The sequence below is a fragment of the Trachemys scripta genome, chromosome 1 (assembly GCF_013100865.1).
Source record: "Trachemys scripta elegans isolate TJP31775 chromosome 1, CAS_Tse_1.0, whole genome shotgun sequence".
NCBI lineage: Eukaryota > Metazoa > Chordata > Testudines > Emydidae > Trachemys > Trachemys scripta.
In genome coordinates, this window is record NC_048298.1 from 91296440 (window position 1) to 91321208 (window position 24769).

At 45.6% G+C, this 24769-nt stretch overlaps 1 protein-coding gene across 6 annotated transcripts in view; it reads left to right on the plus strand.

The window, feature by feature from the left end:
* FAM227A (family with sequence similarity 227 member A) overlaps positions 1–24769 on the plus strand; it is a 55091-nt gene that overhangs the window by 20279 nt on the left and 10043 nt on the right. For all 6 annotated transcript variants that reach the window (XM_034776468.1, XM_034776495.1, XM_034776502.1 and 3 more), the window contains 5 exons: positions 1671–1794; positions 4638–4745; positions 6344–6423; positions 10225–10327; positions 10716–10840. In XM_034776468.1, coding sequence (XP_034632359.1) covers positions 1671–1794; positions 4638–4745; positions 6344–6423; positions 10225–10327; positions 10716–10840 — 540 coding nt within the window. The remainder of the gene's footprint in view (positions 1–1670; positions 1795–4637; positions 4746–6343; positions 6424–10224; positions 10328–10715; positions 10841–24769) is intronic.

Genomic DNA, 24769 nt, shown 5'->3' on the forward strand with positions numbered 1-24769 from the left:
GCACTTTGTATTTTTAGAATGCTGTACAGGCATTTACTAATTAATTCTTCCAGGGCTTGGAATGTGCCGTGATCAATTGGATTTGAACTCTTGTTGAATAGCAGACTATCTTGTCTGATATCCCCACAGTTTGGAATGCTCCATGATGACCAATATGGTTCAATCTCTTGTCTTGTGAATATCTTTTAATAATCTAAAATCATGGGTAGGGGTGATGAGATCTGAGGAGCGGCTCTGTCTCTCCCCATCAAGATCCACTCTTCATACCCTCCTCTTGTTCATCCTCATGCCTTCATCCTCATCCCACAGGCTCTTCTCCTTCATCCTTACTCATCCTCTGAATTCCCTGTAATTCTGTAATTTCTGGTTCACCTCCAAGAAACTAACCCTAATCCCCAACCTTTTTATTTCGGACTCCTTCCATCTCCCTGTTTCATTGAAAACTAATTCTCCATCTGACTCAGCATCTGTGATTGCCTTTTCTTTCTCCAATTCTCCCCACGCTTGAAGCATTCTTCTCACACTTTATTATTAATTATTATTATTATTATATTTATTAATCATGTTTATTACATTAGTGCGTAAGGGACAACCAAGAATGTGGCCCCATTGTGGGAGTTGCTGTACAAACATAGACTAATAGATGGTACCTGACCTGAAGAATTTATAATCTAAACAGACAAGACAGACTCTGGATGGGGGAAGGGGTAGAACACACAAGCAGAGTGACGTATGTGATGGCAGCAAATGACATGTTAATGCCATGGTGGTTTTTGTTTTTGAGGGGATAGGTTTACTTCTCTCCCACCCTGCTCCTTTGCCTCCATTGAGATGCACTCCATCCAATTCTTTCTGCGCTCTCTACTTGAGTTATTTATTTACTGCCCCGGCTTCCTTTCTTCATTTTCCCTTGACTTTGTTGTCTGCCGTTCTTTCTTCCTCTCACTTCAGTCTTTTATCCTCATCCCAGGGGTCTTGTATTTCCACACTGAAGGCCCATCTGATTCTGTGGCCTCTTGCTTCCTTTTGGTAAACATGACCTTCAAAGAAAAAAAAAAAATAGTTTGTCTCCTCTTTTGCTTCCAACGGTGCAAACAGTTTTCTGCTTGTTTCTTAGATTTAGAAATTCATGTCTCCTCCTAAAAGACCCTATATGACTGGAAAACTAGTGACATCACAAGGGACTGAAAGTTGAGCAATTATGAAGGGAAGAGATTTTTATTCAAACTGTTTGAAACTTAGGTTTTGGTATGTGTGTCTGAACACCTGTGTAATGCCAGTGTTTAACAAATATTGGGAGACAGGATGGCTTTGTTTAGGATTCAGCATCCCCCTCATCCCCTCAGTTAAGGTATGAGAGGTCCACGTACACGAAGAAGTCTTCCAACAAACCCGACTTAACATTCTTGATGTTTCTAATGTAAAAAAAACAAGCAGGAGAAATGGCCCAAGAAACAAAATTACAATGCTGGCTAAATGATTGTTTATATTAAAATTGAGGCTATTCCTTTATGACTGAATCTGCGTGGATTGGAATTTTGGATAGTCCCTGTATATGGGAGGAAGGAATACAGCCCTTTTAAGCTCTAAGAAAGAACAGTCTGTCCAATGTCTCTCCTCTAACCTGTCTAGATTGATGGAGTTCTGATTTTTCTTTCCTTAATCCTTAGGTTTTCCCTTCATTGCTGAGCCAAACCTTGTACACGTGCTTCTGCTCCAGCTTTCCAAGATCCTGGTTCAATACACATGAGTTCAAGTCCCAGCTCTGCAATGTGTTGTCAGAGTGGATGGCAGGTGAGAGGGCTTTTTCTTCATGCTTAAAAGGCAATATGTGCAGGTCATATTCAGTCAAATGGAGGAGAATACTTTCCAGCCTTTCAAACTGCCTTCCTTCCCTGGCCTTAATAAAAATGTCTCTAGCCCACTTCCATCCTGTGGTACTAGGGAGGAAAAAGAATAGAGAGGAACATAAGGATAGAACTGAGTGAATCATTGACTTTTTGATTTGGAGAGCAGACCAAAAAAATCAGAAAAAATGCTCTGTTCGGTTCTGAAAATATTCAGAATGTGCCAGCAAATCTGAAAAGTCTTTGTCAGACCAGCAAACTGCATGTCCATGTCCGAAACTTTTAGCTCAATGATTAGGGTGTTTGCCTGGAATATGGGAGACCCAGGTTTGAATCCCCACTCTGGAGCAGGGACTTGAACTCAGATTTCCCCTCTCTCAGGTGAGCATTGTAACCACCAGGCTGGTTTAAGTTGAGTTGCTCTTAGTCTCTGCTGTGGAAGCAGTTTCACTTTCTAGAAATACTTAAATATTCACTGGGCCAAAGAAAGAGTGAATGAGGACCAGGGCTGCCTGGTGGATATGGGAGATGACAGTTTGCCCAGGCCCCCATTTGAGGGCCCCTAAACTGATATGGGTTGTAGTCTCGTGTGTGGGGTCACAGCGCCACTCGGGTTTGGTCTGGCAGCCCCTCTATTATGAGGGAGAAGTGGTCAGGAAGAATGGTACTGTGATCCTGTGCGCCATGTCATCATGCCCAGAGTGGGGATCTGGGCCCAGCCCTGTGGGACAGGAGCTGCCACTGTGGGGTGAACTCGCTCTTCAAACCTTCCCTCTCTCCCACTGGGGCTTCCCCTTAGTGGTACATTTTTGGAAGGGTGTGGTTTTGGATTTTGCCCTGGATCCCCAAAAATCTGTGTGGCCCTGCTGACAAAAACTCTATAACCTGGTAATTAAAGCTGTTACTTGGGAGGTATGAGATGTAGATTCATATCTTCTCTCTGCCTGATTCAGAGGAGGGATTTGAATCCATATCTCCTGGTTGCTGGCCTGGAAAAAGTTTTTCTCTGTCAAAACTGAGACAAATTCATGAATAGTTTTTGGTAGACCAAAACTTCATTTTTCGGTAAATACATTGTTAATCTAAAAAATGTCACCAGCTCTAAATATGGGACCCTAGTACACAATTTCCAGATCTCTGGGAGAAATTCCTGGTCATCCTTTCTCCATCACCCTACTCACTTTGGTGGCCTGCAGCAAACATAAAATCAATTCCTGGGAGTCGGGTGTTCTGGGTGGGATGTCTTCTTCCTGGAGTTCATCCCTCTTTGATAGACGGGAGATACAAGTCCAATGGACATTTTTAGTTTCTGAAGCAATGAATACTCCATGCAAACTGGGTTTTCACTCTCCTCTTACCACCCCCCCTCCTCAATTTATCCCACTTCTATATGTCTCTTCATTCTGCTCTCTGTCTAATTCTCACCTTTACTATCACTCTCTCTTTCTGTTACTTTGATTCTCTCTTATGTTCTCCTCTCAAGTGAAATAATTTTAATATTAGTCTTAATCATGGTTTGAACATAGGATTGGGAGCAAGCAACTCCTGAATTCTATACCCAGTCCTGGGGCAGATTTCCTCTGATGTCTTGGCCAATTACCAGCTTTCTCCCTTGGCATCTCCATCTGTATACTGTGGACGATAGAGCAGCTACTGGGGCATTGTGAGGTTTAGTTAACGTTTGTTGCAACTCTGAAGATGAAAAGTGCTACAAAAGTGCCAAACTGTATTCTCTCTTTCTGTTATTACTTAACATAAAAACATAAGAACGGCCATACTGGGTCAGACCAAAGGTCCATCAAGCCCAGTATCCTGTCCTCTGACAGTGGCCAATGGCAGGTGCCCCAAAGGGAATGAACAGACAGGTTATCATCAAGTGATCCATGCCCTGTCACCCAATCCCAGCTTCTAGCAAACAAAGGCTAGGGACACCATTCCTGCCCATCCTGGCTAATAGGTCCATCAATGGCTATCTTCCATGAATCTAGCTCCATTTGAACCTCATTATAGTATTGGCCTTCACAATAGCCTCTGGCAAGGAGTTCCAGAGGTTGACAGTGCGTTGCGTGAAAAAATACTTTCTTGTGTTTGTTTTAAACCTGCTACCTATTAATTTCATTTGGTGGCCCCTTGTTTTTGTATTATGAGAAGGAGTAAATAACACTTCCTTATTTACTTTCTCTATACCACTCATGATTTTATAGATCTCTATTATATCTCCCCTTAGTTGCCTCTGTTCCAAGCTGAAAAGTCCCAGTCTTGTTATTGTCTCCTCATACGGAAGCCTTTCTATATCCCTAATCATTTTTGTTGCCCTTTTCTGAACCTTTTCCAATTCCAGTATATCTTTTTTGAGATGAGGCGACCACATCTACACGCAGTATTCAAGATGTGGGCGTATCATGGACTTATATAGAGGCAATATGATATTTTCTGTCTTATTATTTATCCCTTTCTTGATGATTCCCAACATTCTGTTCGCTTTTTTGACTGCTGCTGCACATTGAGTGGGGTTTCAGAGAACTATCCACAATGACTCCAAGATCTCTTTCTTGAGTGGTAACAGCTAATTTAGACCCCATCATTGTATATGTATAGTTAGGATTATGTTTTCCAATGTGCATTACTTTGCATTTATCAACATTAAATTTCATCTGCCATTTTGTTGCCCAGTCACCCAGTTTTGTGAGATCCTTTTGTAGCTCTTTTTTGTACTTCTTCTTTTGCTATTTCTCTCTCCTTCATTTCCAGTCTCTCTCACTATTTCTCATTACCCCCTCCTCCCCTTAGGGACGCTGCCTGTCCCAGGGAGCTACAGTAACTGGGACTACTCCCATCTGGAACCAGAGAGATTTAGGAGGGAAGACTTGCTGTCAACAAAGGGAAAGCAGAGGACAGGTAAGAGCACTGATGAAATAGCTTCCCCCGCATGTTCCTGCTGAGCTGAACAGGGGCTTGGTGTCCAAACCAGGCATCCACTGTTCCATACAAGATGCCTTGTCTTTGCAGGATCAACAAATAGCTGTGCTGGGGAGCTAGAAAAATGGCATAGCGTGAGTCAGAGGCCTGGGTTCATGTTGATATATTGTATCTGAGTGATGTATTTGTAAGCTGCCCTTTTGTCAGAGAGAACTGATAAATACTCATTTGCAACCAGAGCATCCTGGCTAAAGAACTTTTGAATGATTGGCGATGACCTGAGCTAAGCTGGGATAAGTGCTCTTTGCCAGCATGCAGATTTGCATTCTATTCTCTGTTTCATCAGGCAATGGGAGAGCTGCAGGGACCAGGCTTGGTTCTATAGGAGTAGTACTCTGCACTGCTTGGGGGAGATCTGGCTTCGTTCCCTGTCCTAGGTTCTCATTCCTCTCTGGGTCAGCAAGGGATGCAAGTGCTGGAGGGAAGCAGGGAGCACATTATGTTACTCATCAGTACCCACTCTGGCTAGCTTAGAAGTGGTTTTGAAAGATCCCAAAGGGGATCCCATCCAAGGTCATGACATGTGCGATTGCAACAAGGGTGGTGCATTTAATAGGGATAAAGGAGAATATTCATCATTCTATAAGGAACACAAAGGACCTTAACAAATAGACTGTAAATACAGGGACAGAACCAAGATCTCATTCAGTGACTGCACTGAGTCCCAAGTAAACAGAGTTTTGTATAGAGCAGCGGTTCCCAAACTGGGGTTCGTGAACAACTGGGGGTTCATGAAATGTTACAGGGGGTTCTCGGGAAAAAATTCCCTAATGGCGGACAGAGCTGTTCCTAGGGACCTCAGGCAGCATGGGACCAGCAGCCTGGAGCCCCTGAACTTCCAAGAGCTAAGCAGATCAAAGCAAGGATATCTATCACACTGAGGAGATTTCAACTTCAAGACTTCTTATAAGAAAAGGAAAGGGAGGTGGATTTGCTATTTTTAAAATGAAATAGGCAGCTAGTGTTGTTTTTAAAATTATTATGAAGAACAGGTTTAAGCTTCGTTGTAACGTGCGTTGTTTGCCTGGACTGCTCAAGACCTGAATGCTTGTGTAGGAGGAACTCTTTGAGTTGACTTCTTAAATATCTTCCTGCTGTTTCACATCTGATACTCCTTGATGAAACATAGGAGCCTTGTCTTATAACAGGCTTATTCAAAGTGATACAAGCTACGAAAGTGAGATCTTGGAAGAGTTTTGCCGTTTTCAGAATGTAATAAAAATACTGTAATAATAAATAATAATTAATAATAAATAGTATGTAATAAGCATGTCATAAAAACAAATTGTGTATTTCCAAGATCACTGCTTTTATAATTTATACTCAGATAAAGGAGAAAATCCCTGGAAATATTCATTTTTAGGAGGGGTTTTGCGAGATTTGACCTTTTCGTGAAAGGGATTCACAGGTTGTTAAAGTTTGGGAACCATTGGTATAGAGTGTTCTCTCTAGCCAGACTTGGTCCTAGGTCACAGATTTAAAAATGATGAGCAATATGTGTAACTGTTTTTCCCCAGAATCCTCTGTCCCCTTTGCTTCCTCAAAGGCTTCTGACAACCCAGAAAAGACTCCTCAACCATCCATTCAACCATACAAGGTAATGAGCATCTTGTTCATGAAGACATGCAACAAGGAAAGGGAGGATGTCATAGAAACGGAGACATTTGAGACTGAAATGATCCATTTCATATCTTTTCATCTTTCCCCTTTCTCCAGCTAGTGCAGACTTGTTCCCTGTTCTTTTGTCCAATTGGCTGTTAAATGACTTGGGAGAAGGGACTTTCCCCTCACCATTAGGAAAGGTTTCCTAATATCCATCTATTTTTTTAATCTTTGCTCATCTTCATGCCATTACTCTGAATTATGTTTTCTGTAAACACCTTGTACAATTCCTCTGCTATCCTGGGATTTACACTCAGAGGGTTTCCTTTACTAGCTAACCTTAGATCTTGATAATCATTGCCCATAGTCTTACTCCCTGAGCCAAGGAAGAGCCTTCCCAAGAAACAAAGAAGTCAGAGAGGCAGGGGAGACAGACAGGCATGTTCTAAGTGCTTGAATATTACTAAGATTCACAAAATCTGAATACAGTACAATTCCTATTTTACAAAATAATTGGGGATTGAGGAGTTCATAACATTGAAAATCTCAAAATTACAGTAGGTACAGTGAATAAGTTGCAGTATGATGTACTGCATTCCTTTCCTCTTCTCCTTCAAACTACTGCAAAGCAATTTCCAATGCATTGAAGGAATTGGAACATGAAGGGATGTTGACTTATTCTTTACTGACATCACTTTTGTTTAAATGATTTTTTTTCCTATCAGAAAAAATGGTTCATATAACTGGTCGTTCATAAGACTAGTGTTCATAAAATTGAGGTTCTGCTGTATTAAAGGTGAAAATTTACCATGATTAGAAACTCATATTTTGAAAAGATGTAGCGCAAGTGAAATGTGAGCACTCCATCTATAACTGTGGCTTTGAGTGTTTGGTTAAATGAAAAGATAGCTATTGTTTTTGCATTGCAGCAAGTAACTTTTCTTGGTGCTTAAAAGTGTTTTTAAAATGTTTTAAATAGCCACAATGGTAGGCACTGACCCAAGTGATTTGGTTGTGCTCATCTCAAAAGTAGAAACAGACCGAAATCACAGTGTCTGCAGATTTAATTTTTGTTAAACGAAGAGGGAGATGAAGCAGCATGAATTATTTTATGAGTTAACGTACAATCACGTCTCACTATTTATTTGTTCATTCACTAGTAACCTAACACATTGCTTGTGTTCCAAGTTTAACCAGCTAGCAACCGTAACTTATTATTTATGGATTTTATGGAGCATGTCAGCATGCTCTGTCTTCCTCTGTTTTGTACAAGGCTGTCAAAGAATTTACCTTCTAAGTTAGAAGAACATATAAGAATTCCACATGCAAAGAAAGTGAAAGATCAAGTTCATAAAACACAAGGATCAAGATTTTCAAAATTAAGGAAGGAACTGTTAGGTGCTCCAATTTTGAAAATCTCGCTCCTTATTTTTGAGTCTAAGGTGAGGCTCCTATTTTTGAAAATCTTGGCCCAAGTGACCAGATGATGGACTGATGTAAAAGCAGTAATGTCTGTACTTAGATAAAAGGTGACAAGTATCTTAGAAATACCATAGATAAAATAGTTACCTTAGATTAGATATCAGAGTAGGTGTCTTTTTTGTTGCTTATAAATACATTTCTTTCTTTGGTAGATTTAAGGAATATAGGACATAGGACTGGAAGAGACCTCCTGGGTCATCGAGTCCAGTCTCCTGTTATTGTGGCACTCCTGTTATATAATCCCATTCATAAACTTGCCAAGCTCCATTTTAAAATTAGTTAGATTTTTTTGCACCCACACCTGTTATCGGGAGGCTTTTCCATAACCTCAGTCCTCTGAGGGTTTGAAACCTTCAAATGTCCAGCCTAAGGTTAACACTGATTTCCTGCCCATATTAACATGGATGAGCTTTGCAGAATAGCAGTGTTTTAGGAGGGAGGAAAAGGTGGTTATTTGATGCACAAGAAGCAGGAAAGGTGTTCTGTGTATAAGGTCTTGTCTACACTTGAAATGCTACAGTGGCACAGCAGTAGTAGTGCTTCAGCATTGACACTACTTATGCTGGCGGGAGGGGTTCTCCCATCGTTGTAATTAATCCACCTCCCCAAGAGGCGGTAGCTAGGTTGACGGAAGAATTCTTAAGTTGACTTAGCACTGTCTACACTGGGGGTTACGTCGGTTTAACTATATCTCTCGGGTACGGATATTTCATAGAAGATGTAGATAAGAGTGGGAGGAAAAGTACAAAAGAGGTATTGAGAAGCATGGCATGGAAAGAGCACAGGCAGTGGGAGGCTGGTATGAAGTGAGATGTGGGCAGGGGCTGAATTTTGCAGAGCCCTTGAATGAAAGGTTGAGAAAACTGAACTTGATACGGAAGCCAGTGATTGTGAAGAGATTCAAAGTGGGGAGTGACCTGATCGGAGCAGCATATTTTGCTTATGTACAGTGGGAGTGAATTGGGTTCTAGCTGACCTTTACTGTATTGCAAAGGATGTGTGTTGGGGGGAGAGGGAAGGAGGAGGGAATGGATGATCAGTATTCAGGTCTGCCTGTTCCTTAGTAAATGGTATTCTTAGAAAAATAAGCTGAATACAGCCTATTGTATTTTGTTCATTTAATACAAGTAAAGCAGTCCTTCCAGTCCCCAGATCACTTTTATTGTTCTTTGGATCAATGTGTGAGCTGGAAGAAGCTTTGTGTACATCACAATATCCATTTTATCCAAGTGCATTGTTGCATATTCACAGATCCATAGGTTCCAAGGCCAGAAGGGACCAATGTGATCGTCTAGTCTGACCTCTTGTATAACACAGGCCAAAGAACTTCCCCAAAATAATTCCTAGAGCAGATCTTTCAGAAAAAGGTCCAACCTTGATTTAAAAATTGCCAGTGATAGAGAGTATCAGAGGAGTAGCCATGTTTGCTGCTTTTACAGATCCAGACTAAGTGGGTGAATACCCACTTCGTCGGACCATGCATCACCCACGAAAGCTCGTGCTCCAATACGTCTGTTAGTCTATAAGGTGTCACAGGACTCTTTACTGCTTTTACAGTGATAGAGAATCCACCGTGACCCATGGTAAATTGTTCCAGTGGTTAATTACTCTCACTGTTAAAAATTTATGCCTTATTGTCAGTCTGAATTTGTCTAGCCCAAGCAGGACCTATTGGTCACAGCCCAGCCTAGGATCTTGCCTCTGGAGAAAAGTATTTCCCTCACCCATACTGCTCTGTTGCTGGAGGGTGGCAAAGGGATACCATGATTCACGGAGAAGCTATGTGGTGAAGGGATTTCTGGAGGAGATTCACCAAGTTACAAAATTGATTCACCTATAGATGTATGAAGTAGATCTCCAGGCCAGCAGGATGGAAACTGGGAAAGAATGCTAGTTTGTTGCTCTTGAGCAAACTTGAATTGATGGCCTTTGAAGGAAGCCATTTCCAGACATTCTGCAGCCAGAGGCAGATGGCTTCAGAAGGCTGGGGCATTTTAGGAAGTGTTCCCATCAGTCACTTTTCACTACACAGAGGATTCGGCAGCTGTCTTAGCTATCTACCAACCCACATAGTTACATTCTACCATTTCTCCTGTAGTTTCAATTGAAAGGCTATTTTTTATTTTCTTTCTTATGACTCTAATATGTAGTGTTGCTAGTAGAGACAGTATTTTCTCCTCAAAGGCAGTTATGTATCAGTGGGGGGCAAATGGCATTTTTCAGGAGGACAGAGAAGATTAAAGCACTAATCCTATCAACATGATGTATGAGTCCATTAAACTTTTTCCTTCCTTTCCTTCTTTCTTGGTCCCAGAAATCCATGTCTTTGGGCCAAACTGTTAACAAGTACCAACCTGATCAAACAAGCGTGGACCTCGACACCAAGGAAGTTGTACATGCATCTATGTCCCTGAAAGGTAAAGAATTTGGAAGAAAGATGAAACCTTCTTTGATTTATTCAGACTTTCTAAGGACTTGCTGTTTCATGATCTCCTTGCAATGTAATAGGTATGTGTTCCCTATATGACAAGCAGGAGTGAGTTTGTTCACCCCACTGATTTCTATTGATCAGAATATATCAGAGCTGCTTGTATGTATATGAGTTGTTTTTTTGTGTGTGGTTGAATTAGTGCAGTTGCTTCTTTTGGGATGGATTTATGGTGTGCATGTGTGTATCACTGCCCCCTACTACTTCTACTGAATTAGTCACGTCTTTATTCCGCTACTATATTGTTTTAAGAGAAGTATGATAGCAACAGAATGGTGAGGAGATATCTTACAGCTGATGTTTCTTTCTTGCGCCAGGCATCAATCCTCATACCATGCCACATGATCTGCAGCCTGAAAAGGATGACCTGAAAAGTGCTTGGAAGCAGCCCCAACACACATTTGAAACAAGGCGGCTAAAGATCGCCCCCCTTCATAGAGAGGTAATGCTGTGCGTGGAGAGGGGATGGGAGAAGTGACAGACTGAGTGAGGTTTTCCTCTCCTCTGGTACGGCACACATCTGCCGGTGCCTGTCTCATGCTGTTGATACCAAAATATCCTCAGAACTCCAGAAAGGAATCCTCACCAGCTACCCCAAGTGCTTGATTTTTAGTAAGGTTTTTGACCCAGTTCCATTGACAGTCTCATAAGCAAACTAGGGAAATACGATCTTGATGAAATTACTGTAAGGTGGGAGCACAACTGGTTGAAGGATTTTACTCAAGGGTAGTTATCAATGGTTTGCTGTCAAAGTGGGAGGAGACATCTAGTGGGGTCCCACAGGGATCAGTCCTGGATCTGGTACTATTTAATATTTTCATTAATGACTTTGATAATGAAGTGAAGAGCATGCTTCTAAAATTTGCAGATGACACCAAGATGGGTGAAGTTGCAAGTATTTTGGAGGACAGGATTACAATTCAAAATGACCTTGACAAATTGGAGAACTGCTCTGAAATCAACAAGATGAAATTCAAAAAAACAAGTACTACACTTAGGAAGGAAAAATCAAAATCCCATCTATAAAATGGGGATTAACCGGCTAGGCCGTAGTACTGCTGAAAAGGATCTGGGATTATAGTGGATCACAAATTGAATATGAGTCAACAATTTGATGCAGTTGCAAAAAGGCTAATATCATTCCCGGGTGTATTAACAGAATTGTTGTATATAAGACACAAGAGGTAATTGGCTCACTCTACTCAGCATTGGTGAGGCCTCAGCAGGAGTACTATGTCCATTTCTGGTCACCATGCTTTAGGAAAGTTGTGGACAAATTGGACAGACTCCAGAGGAGAGCAACAAAAATCATAAAAGGTTTAGAAAACCTGACCTATGAGGAAAGGTTAACAAATACTGGCCATGTTTAGTCTTGAGAAAAGGAGACTGAATGAGGAGGGACCTGATAAGTCTTCAAATATGTCAAGGGCTGTTATAAAAAGGAAGATGATCATTTGTTTCAATCATTTGATCAGTGTCCACTGAAGGAAGAACATGAAATAATGGGGTTAATCTGTAGCAAGGGAGATTTAGTTTTGATATTAGGAAAAGCTTTCTAACTATAAGGATAGTTCAATTCTAGAACAGGCTTCAAAGGGAGGTTATAGAATCTCCATCACTGGAGATTTTTAAGAACAGGCTGGACAAACACCTTCAGCATTGGTCTAGGTTTACTTGGTCCTGCCTCAGTGCAGAGGGCTGGACGTCATGATTTCTTGAGGTCACTTCTAGCCCTAAATTTCTATGATTCTGTGGTTGTGGTGGTGGATTTGCACTAGCTAATACAGACAAATACTTGCTTTCCCAGGGCACATCCACATACCCTCCCTCTACAGCCCCATTAAGGTCCTCAATCTTCTGGCACAGAAAACTGTATGGGGAAGCATAGGTGCTGAGTTCTGCTGGCACCGGTGGGTGCTCAACCCCCCTCTGCCCGCGGCCCCGCCCCGACTCCACCCCTGCCCCGCCCCCATTCCAACCCCTTCCCCAAAGTCTCTGCCCCAACTCTGCCCCCTCCATTCCCCTATTTGACTCCTTCCCCAGATTCCCACCCTGGCTCCTCCTCTTCCCCACCTCCTCCCCTGAGCGCGCCTGTGTTCCTGCTCCTCCCCCTCCATCCCGGAGCTTGTTACGCCATGAAACAGCTGTTTTGCGGCAGCAAGCGCTGGGACATAAGCAGAAGAGCAGGGACGTGGGCGCACTCTGGGGAGGAGGCGGGGGTGAGGAGGGGAGGGGAGGGGAGCTTGGCTGCTGGTGAGTGCAGAGCACCCACTATTTTTTTCCCCGTGGGTGCTCCAGCCCCGTAGCATCCACGGAGTCGGTGCCTATGATGGGAAGCCCTTGTTCCCTCCTTCAACTCCCTCCCCTGGGAGCATGTACTATTACAGAGCTTAAATAACGAGGAGTCCTTGTGGTATCTTAGAGACTAACAAATTTATTTGGGCATAAGCTTTCGTGGGCTAGAACCTAACAATATAGATCACCTAACAATATTGTTAATCTATCCAGCTATACTCTTAGCCTGACAGAAGAGTCTGTCCTATCTCGGGGTCTTTCCTTCTGCCCCACCGCCCCCACAAACATGATACAATTCTGTGGTGACCTAGAATCCTACTTTTGACGTCTCCGACTCAAGGAATATTTTCAGCACACCACGGAACAGCACAATACCACACAGGAAGCTTCCTACCCACACTACAAAAAGAAGGATTCCGCGTGGACTCCTCCTGAAGGTCGAAACCACAGACTGGACTTCTGCATAGAGTGCTTCTGTCGACGTGCATGAACTGAAATTGTGGAAAAGCATCACTTACCCATAACCTCAGCCTTGCAGAACGCAATGCCATCCATAGCCTCAGAAACAAGTCTGACATCATAATAAAAAAGGCTGACAAAGGAGGTGCTGTAGTCATCATGAATAGGTCGGAATATGAACAAGAGGCTGCTAAACAACTCTCTGACACCACATTCTACAGGCCATTACCCTCTGACCCCACTGAGGATTATCAAAAGAAACTACACCATCTGCTCAAGAAACTTCCTAAAGAAGCACAGGAACAAATCTACACTGACACACCCCTAGAGCCCCGACCAGGGGCATTCTACCTGCTACCCAAAATCCATAAACCTGGGAATCCTGGACACCCCATCTCAAGCATTGGCACCCTGATAGCAGGTTTATCTAGCTATGTAGACTCTCTCCTCAGGCCCTACGCTACCAGCACTCCCAGCTATCTTCGAGACACCACTGACTTCCTGAGGAAACTATAATCCTTTGGTGATCTTCCAGAAAACACCATCCTAGCCACTTTGGATGTAGAAGCCCTCTACACCAACATTCCACACGAAGATGGACTACAAGCCATCAGGAATAGCATCCCTGATACCATCAGGCAAACCTGGTGGCTGAACTTTGACTTTGTCCTCACCCACAACTATTTCAGATTTGGGGACAATTTATACCTTCAAGTCAGCGGAACTGCTATGGGTACCCGCATGGCCCCTCAGTATGCCAACATTTTTATGGCTGACTTAGAACAACGCTTCCTCAGCTCTCGTCCCCTTACACTCCTACTCTACTTGCGCTTCGTTGATGACATTTTCATCACTTGGACCCATGGGAAGGAGGCCCTTGAGGAATTCCACCAAGATTTCAACAATTTCCACCCTACCATCAATCTCAGCCTGGACCAGTCCACACAAGAGGTCCACTTCCTAGACACTACAGTGCTAATAAGCGATGGTCACATAAACACCACCCTATACCGGAAACCTACTGACCGCTATACTTACCTGCATGCCTCCGGCTTTCATCCAGACCACATCACTTGATCCATTGTCTACAGCCAAGCTCTAAGATACAACTTCATTTGCTCCAATCCCTCAGACAGAGACAAACACCTACAGAATCTCTATCAAGCATTCTTAAAACTGCAGTACCCACCTGATGAAGTGAAGAAACAGATTGACAGAGCCAGAAGGGTACCAGGAAATCACCTACTACAAGACAGGCCCAACAAAGAAGGTAATAGAATGCCACTAACCGTCATCTACAGCCCACAACTAAAACCTCTCCAGTGCATCATCAAGGATCTACAACCTATCCTGATGGATGATCCCTCATTCTCACAGACCTTGGGAGACAGGCCAGTCATTGCCTACAGACAGCTCCCCAGCCTGAAGCAAATACTCACCAGCAACTACACACCACACAACAAAAACACCAATCCAGGAACCAAACCCTGCTACAAACCCCGGTCCCAACTCCGTCCACATATCTATTCAAAAGGGACACCATCAAAGAACCTAACCCAGGGGTCTCAAACACGCAGCCCGCGGGGCTCTTGTGTGTGGCCCCCCAAGCTCCCCGCGCCCCCCCTGCTGCTTCTCGCACCCCCCATGCCCCTCTGCCTACCCGTGGGATTGCCTCCTGATGCTGCAAGCGCCACGCTGCTCTCTGAAGCAGCCGGCAGCACGCCCCTTCGGGCCGGGGGGAGGGAGAAGGAGGCAGAGGGCTCCGGCATTGCATCCTTCCAGGCACCGCCCCCCGCAGCTCCCATTGGCCGGAAACAGGGAACCATGGCCAGTGGGAGCTTCGTGGGATGTACCTAGAAGAGCAGCAAGAGCCGCACAAGCAGGGAAGCCTGATCCCCTCCCCCAGGGGCTGCAGGGACACAGTTCCAGCTGCTTCCTGGAACGGAGCAGCGCAGAGCCGGGGGCCAAGGCAGGCAGGGAGCCTGCCCTGGCCCCAGTGAGCGCCGCTGCCACCCCGGAGCCACTCTAGGTAAGCGGCACCAGGCTGGAGCTCACACCCTGAACCCCTCCTGCACCCCCAACTCTCTGCCCTGAGCCCCCTGCCACATCCCGCACCCCTCCTACACCCCCAACTCCTTGCCCTGAGCCCCCTGTCACATCCTGCACCCCAACTCCCTGCCCTGAGCCCCCTGCCACATCCCACACCCCTCCTGCACCCCCAACTCCCTGCCCTGAGCTCCCTGCTGCATCCCGCATCCCTCCTGCACTCCCTGCCCTGAGTCACCTGCTGCACCCTACACCCCGACCCCCTGCTGCACCCCTCTTGTACCCCACACTCCAACTCCCTGCCCTGAGCACCCTGCACACCTCCTGCACCTCAACTCCCTGCCCTCGGCCCCCGCTGCACCCTGCACCCTTTCTGCACCCCCTGGGGGCAGCATTGGGGTGGGGACTTCAGGAAAGGGATTGGAATGGGGCAGGGAAGGGGTGGGAAGAGGTGGGGCAAGGGCGGGGCCTAATTGGAAGGGGTGGAGTGGGGGCGGGGCCAGAGGCAGCGGGGGGGAGGTCAGTGATGCAGCCCTCGGGCCAATGCACTAGTCCTCATGCAGCCCTCGGGGTCATCTGAGTTTGAGACCCCTGACCTAACCACATCAGCCACACCATCCAGGGCTCGTTCAACTGCACATCTACCAATGTGATATATGCCATCATGTGCCAGCAATGCCCCTCTGCCATGTACATTGGCCAAACCGGACAGTCTCTCCGCAAAAGAATAAGTAGACACAAATCTGACATCAGGAATCATAACATTCAAAAACAAGTAGGAGAACACTTCAGTCTCTCTGGTCACTCAATAACAGACCTAAAAGTGGCAATTCTTCAACAACAAAAACTTTGAAAACGGACTCCAACATGAGGCTGCACAACTGGAATTTATTTGCAAACTGGATACCATCAGATTAGGCCTGAATAAAGACTGGGAGTGGTTGGGTCATTACAAAACCTAAACTTATTTTCCCCAATACTAATTTTTTCCCTACTGTTACTCACACCTTCTTGTCAACTGTCTGTAATGGGCCACTCTCTTACCACTTCAAAAGTTATTTTTTCTCCCTTGGTATCCTGCTGTTAATTGATTTATCTCATTAGACTGACCTCACACTTGGTAAAGTAACCCCCATCCTTTCATGTATTTATACCTGCTCCTGTATTTTTCACTTCATTCATCTGATGAAGTAGGTTCTAGGCCACGAAAGCTTATGCCCAAATAAATCTGTTAGTCTCTAAGGTGCCACAAGGACTCCTTGTTGTTTTTGCTGATACAGACTAACACAGCTACCACTCTGAAACAGAGCTTAAATAAACTCACAATACATTTGAATTATTTGAGAGCACAACTTCTCTAATATAGCACTCTGGGTTTATTTTCATTTTCTTGTTCAAGTCAAGATAATACTGAAGTCAGTGGTTGTGCATTCTCCCACAACCAGCTTCCCTTACCACTTTCCCTTTGATGCTTTTAATCTTTCTCACGCCCAGTCTGTTAACAGATTGTTGGATTCACAGTTCTTCCATTCCTAACACAGCAACCTCTCACATCCATTTTGCCATTGCTGCAGTAGCACTGTGATGGCTGGGGATGGGAATGTACTTATATAGTGAAATGTTCAATTAGAACCACCTCCCAGTGGCGCCCACAATATTTAATAATACTTTTAATCTGATAGTGTCTTCTGTTAGTGGATCTTAAAATTTGAGATTCTTTCTCTCTCAGATATTAAGTTTCCCTATGGAAAGTGGCCATCTGTGAAATGTGTTCTTAGGGTATGTCTACACTACGAAATTAGTTCGAATTTATAGAAGCCGGTTTTATTGAAATCGGTTGTATACAGCCGATTGTGTATGTCCACACAATAAAATGCTCTAGGTGCTCTAGTCGGCAGACTGCGTCCACAGTACGAGGCTAGCGTCGACTTCCGGAGCATTGCACTATGGGTAGCTATCCCACAGCTATCCCACAGTTCCCGCAGTCTCTGCCGCCCCTTGGAATTCTGGGTTGAGATCCCAATGCCCGGATGATGCAAAACAGTGTCGCGGGCGGTTCTGGGTACATGTCGTCAGGCCCCTCCCTCCCCCGTCACAGCAACGGCAGACAATAGATTCGCGCCTTTTTATCTGGGTTACCTGGGTTACCTGTGCAGACAACATGGAGCCCGCTCAGCACAGCTGAGCTCACCATCACCATATGTCCTCTGGGTGCCGGCAGACGTGGGACTGCATTGCTACACAGCAGCAGCTGCTAACTGCCTTTTGGCGGTAGACGGTGTAGTAGACTGGTAGCCTTCATCGGCGATCTGGGTGCTGGCAGCCGTGGGGCTTGCCTTTTGGCAGTAAATGGTGTATTATGACTGTTAGCCGGCCTATTACAAGTCAGGTCATCGCACGTTAGCAGAGTCTTCCCTGAGCAGCAGCTCGTGCAATAGGCCTGAAGACCATCGTCATACACCGCCCCGTATTTGCTGCCAAGCACCCAGAAAGATGCCGAGGGCTATCAGTCACGCTGCACCGTCGTCTTAAGATGTAAAAAATAGATTTTCTCTGTATTCATTTGCTTCCCCCTCCCTCCGTCAACAGGGTTTTCAGTTTAATCTTTGGGGGGGACCAGTCTGTGACAGTTGTTTGTGTCTCTCCCTGATGCACAGCCACCGTTCTTTATTTTAATTCCCTGTGCCTGTACGCCATGTCGTCACTCGGCCCCCCTCCCTCCTTCCCCTAGGCCGTCAGATACTACGTTTGCGCCACAGCTCGAGCCGAGAAGCGGTTCGCGCCTTTTCTTTGAATTCTGGGTTGAGATCCCAATGCCCGGATGATGCAAAACAGTGTCGCGGGCGGTTCTGGGTACATGTCGTCAGGCCCCTCCCCCCTCGTCACAGCAACGGCAGACAATAGATTCGCGCCTTTTTACCTGGGTTACCTGTGCAGACAACATACCACGGCAAGCATGGAGCCCGCTCAGCTCAGCTGAGCTCACCGTCACCATATGTCCTCTGGGTGCCGGCAGACGTGGGACTGCATTGCTACACAGCAGCAGCTGCTAACTGCCTTTTGGCGGTAGACGGTGTAGCATGAGTGATAGCCGTGGGGCTGGCAGCCGTAGTGCTGCATTGCACCAGCCCCTTGCAGGCGATGGTATATTATGACTGGTACCCATCGTCGTCGTACTGGTATGGCTGTCAATCATGGCCACCTGGGCAGACATGCTACTGTTTCGATGATGACGGTTACCAGTCATAATATACTATTTTCTGCCAATTGCCCAATATTGTCTGCTAAGCACCCAGAAGAGGCCGAGGGCGATGCTGGGTGCTGGCGGACGTGGGGCTGGCAGACGTGGGGCTGCATTGCTACACAGCAGCAGCCCCTTGCCTTTTGGCAGATGATGGCATATTATGATTGGTACCCGTCATCGTCATACTGGTATGGCTGTCACTCATGCTGCAGCGTCGGCTGCCACCTTAAGATGTAAAAAATAGATTTGTTCTGTGTTCATTTGCTTCCCCTTCCTCCGTGAAATCAACGGCCTGCTAAGCCCAGGGTTTCCAGTTTAATCTTTGGGGGGACCATTCTGTGTGACAGTTGTTTGTGTTTCTCCCTGTTCCTGTACCTGTACGCCATGTCGTCACTCGGCCCTCCCTCCCTCCCGCCCTCCTTCTCCTGGTCCATCAGATACTACTTTCGCGCCTTTTTTCTGACCAGGCGCCATAGCTAGCACTGGGATCATGGAGCCCGCTCAGATCACCGCGGCAATTATGAGCACTATGAACACCACGCGCATTGTCCTGGAGTACATGCAGAGCCAGAACATGCCAAGGCGAAACCCGGACCAGGCGAGGAGGCGATTGCAGCGCGGCGACGAGAGTGATGAGGAAATTGACATGGCCATAGACCTCTCACAAGGCACAGGCCCCAGCAATGTGGAAATCATGGTGTTACTGGGGCAGGTTGATACCGTGGAACGCCGATTCTGGGCCCGGGAAACAAGCACAGACTGGTGGGACCGCATCGTGCTGCAGGTATGGGACGATTCCCAGTGGCTGCGAAACTTTCGCATGCGTAAGGGCACTTTCATGGAACTTTGTGACTTGCTTTCCCCTGCCCTGAAACGCCAGGATACCAAGATGAGAGCAGCCCTCACAGTTGAGAAGCGAGTGGCAATAGCCCTGTGGAAGCTTGCAACGCCAGACAGCTACCGGTCAGTCGGGAATCAATTTGGAGTGGGCAAATCTACTGTGGGGGCTGCTGTGATCCAATTTGCCAGGGCAATGAAAGACCTGGTGATAGCAAGGGTAGTGACTCTGGGCAACGTGCAGTCAATAGTGGATGGTTTTGCTGAAATGGGATTCCCAAACTGTGGCGGGGCCATAGACGGAACCCATATCCCTATCTTGTCACCGGAGCACCAAGCCACCGACTACATAAACCGCAAGGGGTACTTTTCAATGCTGCTGCAAGCCCTGGTGGATCACAAGGGACGTTTCACCAACATCAACGTGGGATGGCCGGGAAAGGTACATGATGCTCGCGTCTTCAGGAACTCTGCTCTGTTTCGAAAGCTGGAGGAAGGGACTTTCTTCCCGGACCAGAAAGTGACCATTGGGGATGTTGAAATGCCTATCGTGATCCTTGGGGACCCAGCCTACCCCTTAATGCCATGGCTCATGAAGCCATACACAGGCAGCCTGGACAGGAGTCAGGACCTGTTCAACTACAGGCTGAGCAAGTGCCGAATGGTGGTGGAATGTGCATTTGGACGTTTAAAAGCGCGCTGGCGCAGCTTACTGACTCGCTCAGACCTCAGCGAAAAGAATATCCCCATTGTTATTGCTGCTTGCTGTGCGCTCCACAATATCTGTGAGAGTAAGGGGGAGACATTTATGGCGGGGTGGGAGGTTGAGGCAACTCGCCTGGCCGCTGATTACGCGCAGCCAGACACCAGGGCGGTTAGAGGAGCACAGCAGGGCGCGGTGCGCATCAGAGAAGCTTTGAAAACGAGTTTTGTGACTGGCCAGGCTACTGTGTGAAACTTCTGTTTGTTTCTCCTTGATGAACCCTCCAACCCCCCCCCCCCAACCCGGTTCACTCTACTTCCCTGTAAACCAACCACCCCACCCCACCCTCCCCTCCCCTCCCGCTTGCAGAGGCAATAAAGTCATTGTTTTTTCACATTCATGCATTCTTTATTAGTTCCTTACAGAGGTAGGGGGATAATTGCCAAGGTAGCAGGGATGGGTGGGGGAGGAGGAATGGAAAAGGACACACTGCATTTTAAAACTTTAACTCTTATTGAAGCCCAGCCTTCTGATGCTTGGGCGATCATCTGGGGTGGAGTGACTGGGTGGACGGAGGCCCCCCCACCGTGTTCTTGGGCGTCTGGGTGACGAGGCTATGGAACTTGGGGAGGAGGGCTGTTGGTTACACAGGGGCTGTAGCGGCGGTCTCTGCTCCTGCTGCCTTTCCTGCAACTCAACCATACGCTCGAGCATATCACTTTGATGCTCCAGCAGACGGAGCATTGCCTCTTGCCGTCTGTCTGCAAGCTGACGCCACCTATCGTCTTCAGCCCGCCACCTCTCCTCTCGTTCATGTTGGACTTTTCTCATCTCCGACATTGACTGCCTCCACGCATTCTGCTGTGCTCTATCAGCGTGGGAGGACATCTGCAGCTCCGTGAACATCTCGTCCCTCGTCTTACGTTTTCTCTTTCTAATGTTCACGAGCCTCTGCGAAGGAGAAACATTTGCAGCTGGTGGAGGAGAAGGGAGAGGTGGTTAAAAAAGACACATTTTAGGGAACAATGGGTACACTCTTTCATTACAAGGTCGCATATTTCGGCTTGCAGGCAGCCATCGTAGGCCACAGTGTTTTGGCTTTTTTAACCTTCTTAACATGCGGGAAAGGTTGCAAACAGCAGCGCATTTCCCATATCAAGGATGAATTGGGTTGTCCATTTAAAATGGGGTTTCAATGTAAAAGGAGGGGGCTGCGGTTTCCCGGTTAACATGCGGCACAAACACAAGTAAACCCCCCCCCCCCCACACACACACACGATTCTCTGGGATGATCACTTCACCCCTCCCCCCACCGCGTGGTTAACAGCGGGGAACATTTCTGGTCCGAATAGCAGGAACGGGCGCCTCTGAATGTCCCCCTTAATAAAATCACCCCATTTCAACCAGGAGAGCTTTCTGGAGATGTCCCTGGAGGATTTCCGCTCCATCCCCATACACGTTAACAGACTTGCTTGCTTTTTTTTTGTAATGTTTACAAATATTTACAAAGTTACACTCACCAGAGGTCTCCTGTGTGCCCTGAGGGTCTTGGGTGAGTTCGGGGGTTACTGGTTCCAGGTCCAGTGTCACAAACATATCCTGGCTGTTGGGGAAACCGGTTTCTCCGCTTCCTTGCTGCTGTGAGCTACCTACAGTACCTCCATCGTCATCTTCCTCGTTCCCCGAACCGTCTTCCCTGTGTGTTTCTCCAGTGAGAGAGTCATAGCACACGGTTGGGGTAGTGGTGGCTGCACCCCCTAGGATCGCATGCAGCTCCGCGTAGTAGCGGCAAGTTTGCGGCTCTGCCCCGGACCTTCCGTTTGCTTCTCTGGCTTTGTGGTAGGCTTGCCTTAGCTCCTTAATTTTCACGCGGCACTGCTGTGTGTCCCTGTTATGGCCTTGGTCCTTCATGGCCTTGGAGATCTTTTCTAATACTTTTCCATTTCTTTTACTGCTACGGAGTTCAGCTATCACTGCTTCATCTCCCCATATGGCGAGCAGATCTCGTACCTCCCGTTCGGTCCATGCTGGAGCTCTTTTGCGATCCTGGGAGGACTCCATGACGGTTACCTGTGCTGATGAGCTCTGCGTGGTCACCTGTGCTCTCCACGCTGGGCAAACAGGAAATGAAATTCAAACCTTCGCGGGTCTTTTCCTGTCTACCTGGTCAGTGCATCTGAGTTGAGAGCGCTGTCCAGAGCGGTCACAATGAAGCACTGTGGGATAGCTCCCGGAGGCCAATAACATCGAATTCCGTCCACACTACCCCAATTCCGACCCGCAAAGGCCGGTTTTATCGCTAATCCCCTCGTCGGAGGTGGTGTAAAGAAACCGGTTTAAAGGGCCCTTTAAGTCGAAAGAAAGGGCCTCGTTGTGTGGACGTGTCCAGGCTTAATTCGGTTTAACGCTGCTAAAGTCGACCTAAACCCGTAGTGTAGACCAGGCCTTAGACACCCTGAGCCATCCATCTGCTGCAGCCTCCATGGCTCCTAAAGTAGCCAGGTGCCATCCAAACCATGTTATGGAAAAGACCATAGACAAAGAGCAGAGAAAGGCATCAGATGAAAAGTACCAGAACATATTGAAGTCAATGGGAGCTGTGCACTTGCATCTGAGAGGCTGACTTAGCCCTTGAATTTGAAAGACACAATAAAAGCAACAGGAAGGCAGCAGAGGAGTTTATCATATACAGATCCAGAAGACTTTAATAAGTAGGCAGACTATTCAATGTGAGTGGCAGAAACACCTTGATTAAGCAAGGTATTTTAAAAAAGAAAGAGAAAAAACTAGAAGAGTTATATCAGTGAATCACTGTATATGTCATTTAAAACTGCAAGATTAATGAATTAACTGGGCTATTACTGCCATGTAAGGTATTGGAGGTGGCACAATGGGTAGAGAGGGATGATTTTAAAGTTAGCCATGAGTCTGAGAGCTAAAGAATGTTATTTTAAGCTTGCAATAACTGTATGGTGAGGCTGCTGATGTCTGAGATTTTTATGAATTGGAAAAGAGACTGCTCACAATCTCTTCTGGCCATCAGCCTGATACCATATGGAATGCAGATGAAATAAGATTGTTTTTCAGTGGTTTGCACACAATCTCACTTGTAGAAGCAGCTGGCAAAGCCAAGGGTAGAAAACTGGCCAACAGAATAGTAGGTGGTATTACAGCATGACTGGTTAGAAAGAAAAGCTGCTGCTAACTGACAGTGCTACACAACATTGAATATTCCAAATGCACCAGTTACCTGGAGACACAATTAAAATGCTTGGATGACATCTACCATATGAAGTGATTAGTTTAATACTTCTAACAGTAAAACTCCAAAGGTGCTTGTTTATGAACAGTGTCACTAGTAATGTTTGATAGGCATCTTCCAAATGTGAATTTAAAAAAGGATTCCAATAAACTGCCCTTTATGTCGGCAATCAGTGAAATATGGGATAATCCAGAAGTTTAAAATCTTCTACAAGCTGCATTTAATGACAGCTCTAATATCTAAAATGGACTTCACTGAAAGTGACATATTGCTTACAAAACAAATGAACCTATTTGATGTAATTAGTCAGTCTACTCAATGGTAGGAGTACTGGACCTTCTGAGAGTTGGAATACACTGAAGATAAAAATATTTCATGAACTATGATTTTTCTGGTTGACAACACACTGAACGCTGCTTTCCCAGATGATGATGGTGAAACTGCACAGCCTCATCTTGAATTAGTCACATTGTACCTGCTGTAGATTATAGGAAAGCTTGAGATTGCTTGTGAAGAAGTTAGAGTAGTGTTATCCCTTTGGCCTGAGCAGTTAGCCAATATTCAGGGCGTTGCTAGGTTGTTACCTTCGGAAGGAGAAATTGATGATGCAAGTCAGGTATTTCTATGCAGCAGTCCTGTTTATTTACAGATATTGTACATAAAGTCTGTTTCCCTGAAGGCAGAAACAAACAGGAGGCAGTTTCCTTGTTTACAAATCCAGGTCTGCCTTTCCAACAAGCACTGTGCCCAGAAGAAGCTCTGTATCTCTGCTTTCTCCCAAGGTCATGATCACCACTGCTTCTCTTGCTTTTTCCTGTCATGCTCACAGAGACATACCGCTGCAACCAGTCAACCCCCTAGTCCCTGCTTTTGCAATCAATCCAAGGGAAACACTAAACTGTGTGAGCCAAAGTTTCTGGTCTGCCTTGCCATGCAGTTTATTGCCTTAGGTGATGCCTTAGGTTCCTTCCAGTCCTACCATTCTGTGATTCTTATTGGTTAATTGCCCATTCCATTTAGCCTGAATGACAGGTAGTTAGTTCACCCATAGACTTTAACCAGGTCTGTGATTGCTCAAAGACATGCTTGATGGCAGCCAGTGACACTGCAGCATAACAATAGATTATGGAGACAGATGAAAATTCAGTAAAAGGTATAAAAAAGGAAGAAAACTATACTATATATCTCTCGGTTTACCTACTCAAAGATTAAAACCTCCAGTACTGTCAATATCCTGAAATAGAGATTTCTGTGCAAAACACAATTTAAGTGATTTTTTTTTGCTTTAATGTTGCTAAATTACAAAATGTGATGGCATCAGCTTCCTCACTTCAGTAGAATCAATTATTTTTGTCAAAAGTGAAGAAAGCTGGTGTTTTGTGCACTGTCATAAATATATACTTTTAAATGTATTCACATAGGTTAAAATTAGGGCTGTTAATTAATCGCAGTTAACTCGTGATTAACTAAAAAAAATCGTGATAAAAAATAATCGCGATTTAAAAAATTAATCGCAATTAATGGC